The 890-nt window shown below is 54.7% G+C and overlaps 1 protein-coding gene across 1 annotated transcript in view; it reads right to left on the bottom strand.

Annotated features, from left to right (window-relative positions):
* The window catches only part of LOC119356384 (uncharacterized membrane protein At4g09580-like), a 2908-nt gene extending 2256 nt beyond the window's left edge, over window positions 1-652 (bottom strand). The window contains exon 1 of the mRNA XM_037623333.1: window positions 303-652. Coding sequence (XP_037479230.1) covers window positions 303-463 — 161 coding nt within the window. The 5' untranslated portion in view covers window positions 464-652. The remainder of the gene's footprint in view (window positions 1-302) is intronic.
* Window positions 653-890: the final 238 nt, after the last annotated feature.

Below are 890 nucleotides of genomic sequence, written 5' to 3'. Positions count from 1 at the left end.
CCAAAAATCTCCGTGCAGAACGCAATGGCATAAGAAATCTGCAAATATACTCATCGGCAGATCCGCATAAACCGACCGACGCGCTCTAGGCACAACCAAAATTAACGCAAATCGAATCGCCTCTTCTCCTCCAAACATAGAGGAAGACGGGCGACACAACGATGGAACCACGAAAACTACGCGAATGAGGAAACTTGCGGCATGCGATTGCCCGAAAAGGACGGGAGGCTCGCGCGGACGCAACCGAGGACGCACGCACCAACCGAAACAAGAAATGGAGGAAGAGGATGAATGATGATTACGTGAGGATTTGGAGTTCGTGGAGGTTGCGGGGCAACTTGAGGAAGCTGTAGTCGGAGTCCGGCATGGAGAGGTAGACCCCGACGAGGCCCGCGGCGAAGACGGCGGCGACCCCGGCGCCGAGCGCGGCCTCCCAGACCGGGAACCTGTCCTCCCTCCCCATCCCCTCCCCCTCCTCCTCCTCCTCCTCCTTGACGAGAATCCGGCCGGGGTCCGGGCGAGGCGAGGCGAGGCGAGGAGAGGAGCGGAAGAACGAAGATGAAATTTGGGGAGGGGGGGAGAGCTTTCCTCGGCTCCCTTTCCTTCCTTTCTCTCCTCTCTCGCCGGCTCCCTTTCCAGGACGAGTTTGGCGGAGGAGGGAACGGGAGGGGGGAGAGCGGAAAAGGATTGGAATATTCCATTTCTTTCTTTCTTTCTTTCTTTCTCTCTCTCTCTCTGCTGATTTAGCCGGCCCTCCTCTCTTCTTCTCTCTGTAATAATAACTTGAACGATTTGCTGTGCGTTGGCGTGACGATAAACATGTTTCTTTCTTTTTCAACACGATACAGACGCAAACATTTATACATACACACACACTTATCCCTACAAAC

This window comes from Triticum dicoccoides, chromosome 2A (genome assembly GCF_002162155.2).
Source record: "Triticum dicoccoides isolate Atlit2015 ecotype Zavitan chromosome 2A, WEW_v2.0, whole genome shotgun sequence".
Classification (NCBI taxonomy): domain Eukaryota; kingdom Viridiplantae; phylum Streptophyta; class Magnoliopsida; order Poales; family Poaceae; genus Triticum; species Triticum dicoccoides.
Note: the sequence above shows the minus strand (reverse complement) of the source record. Positions and strands in the feature narration are given on the sequence as shown.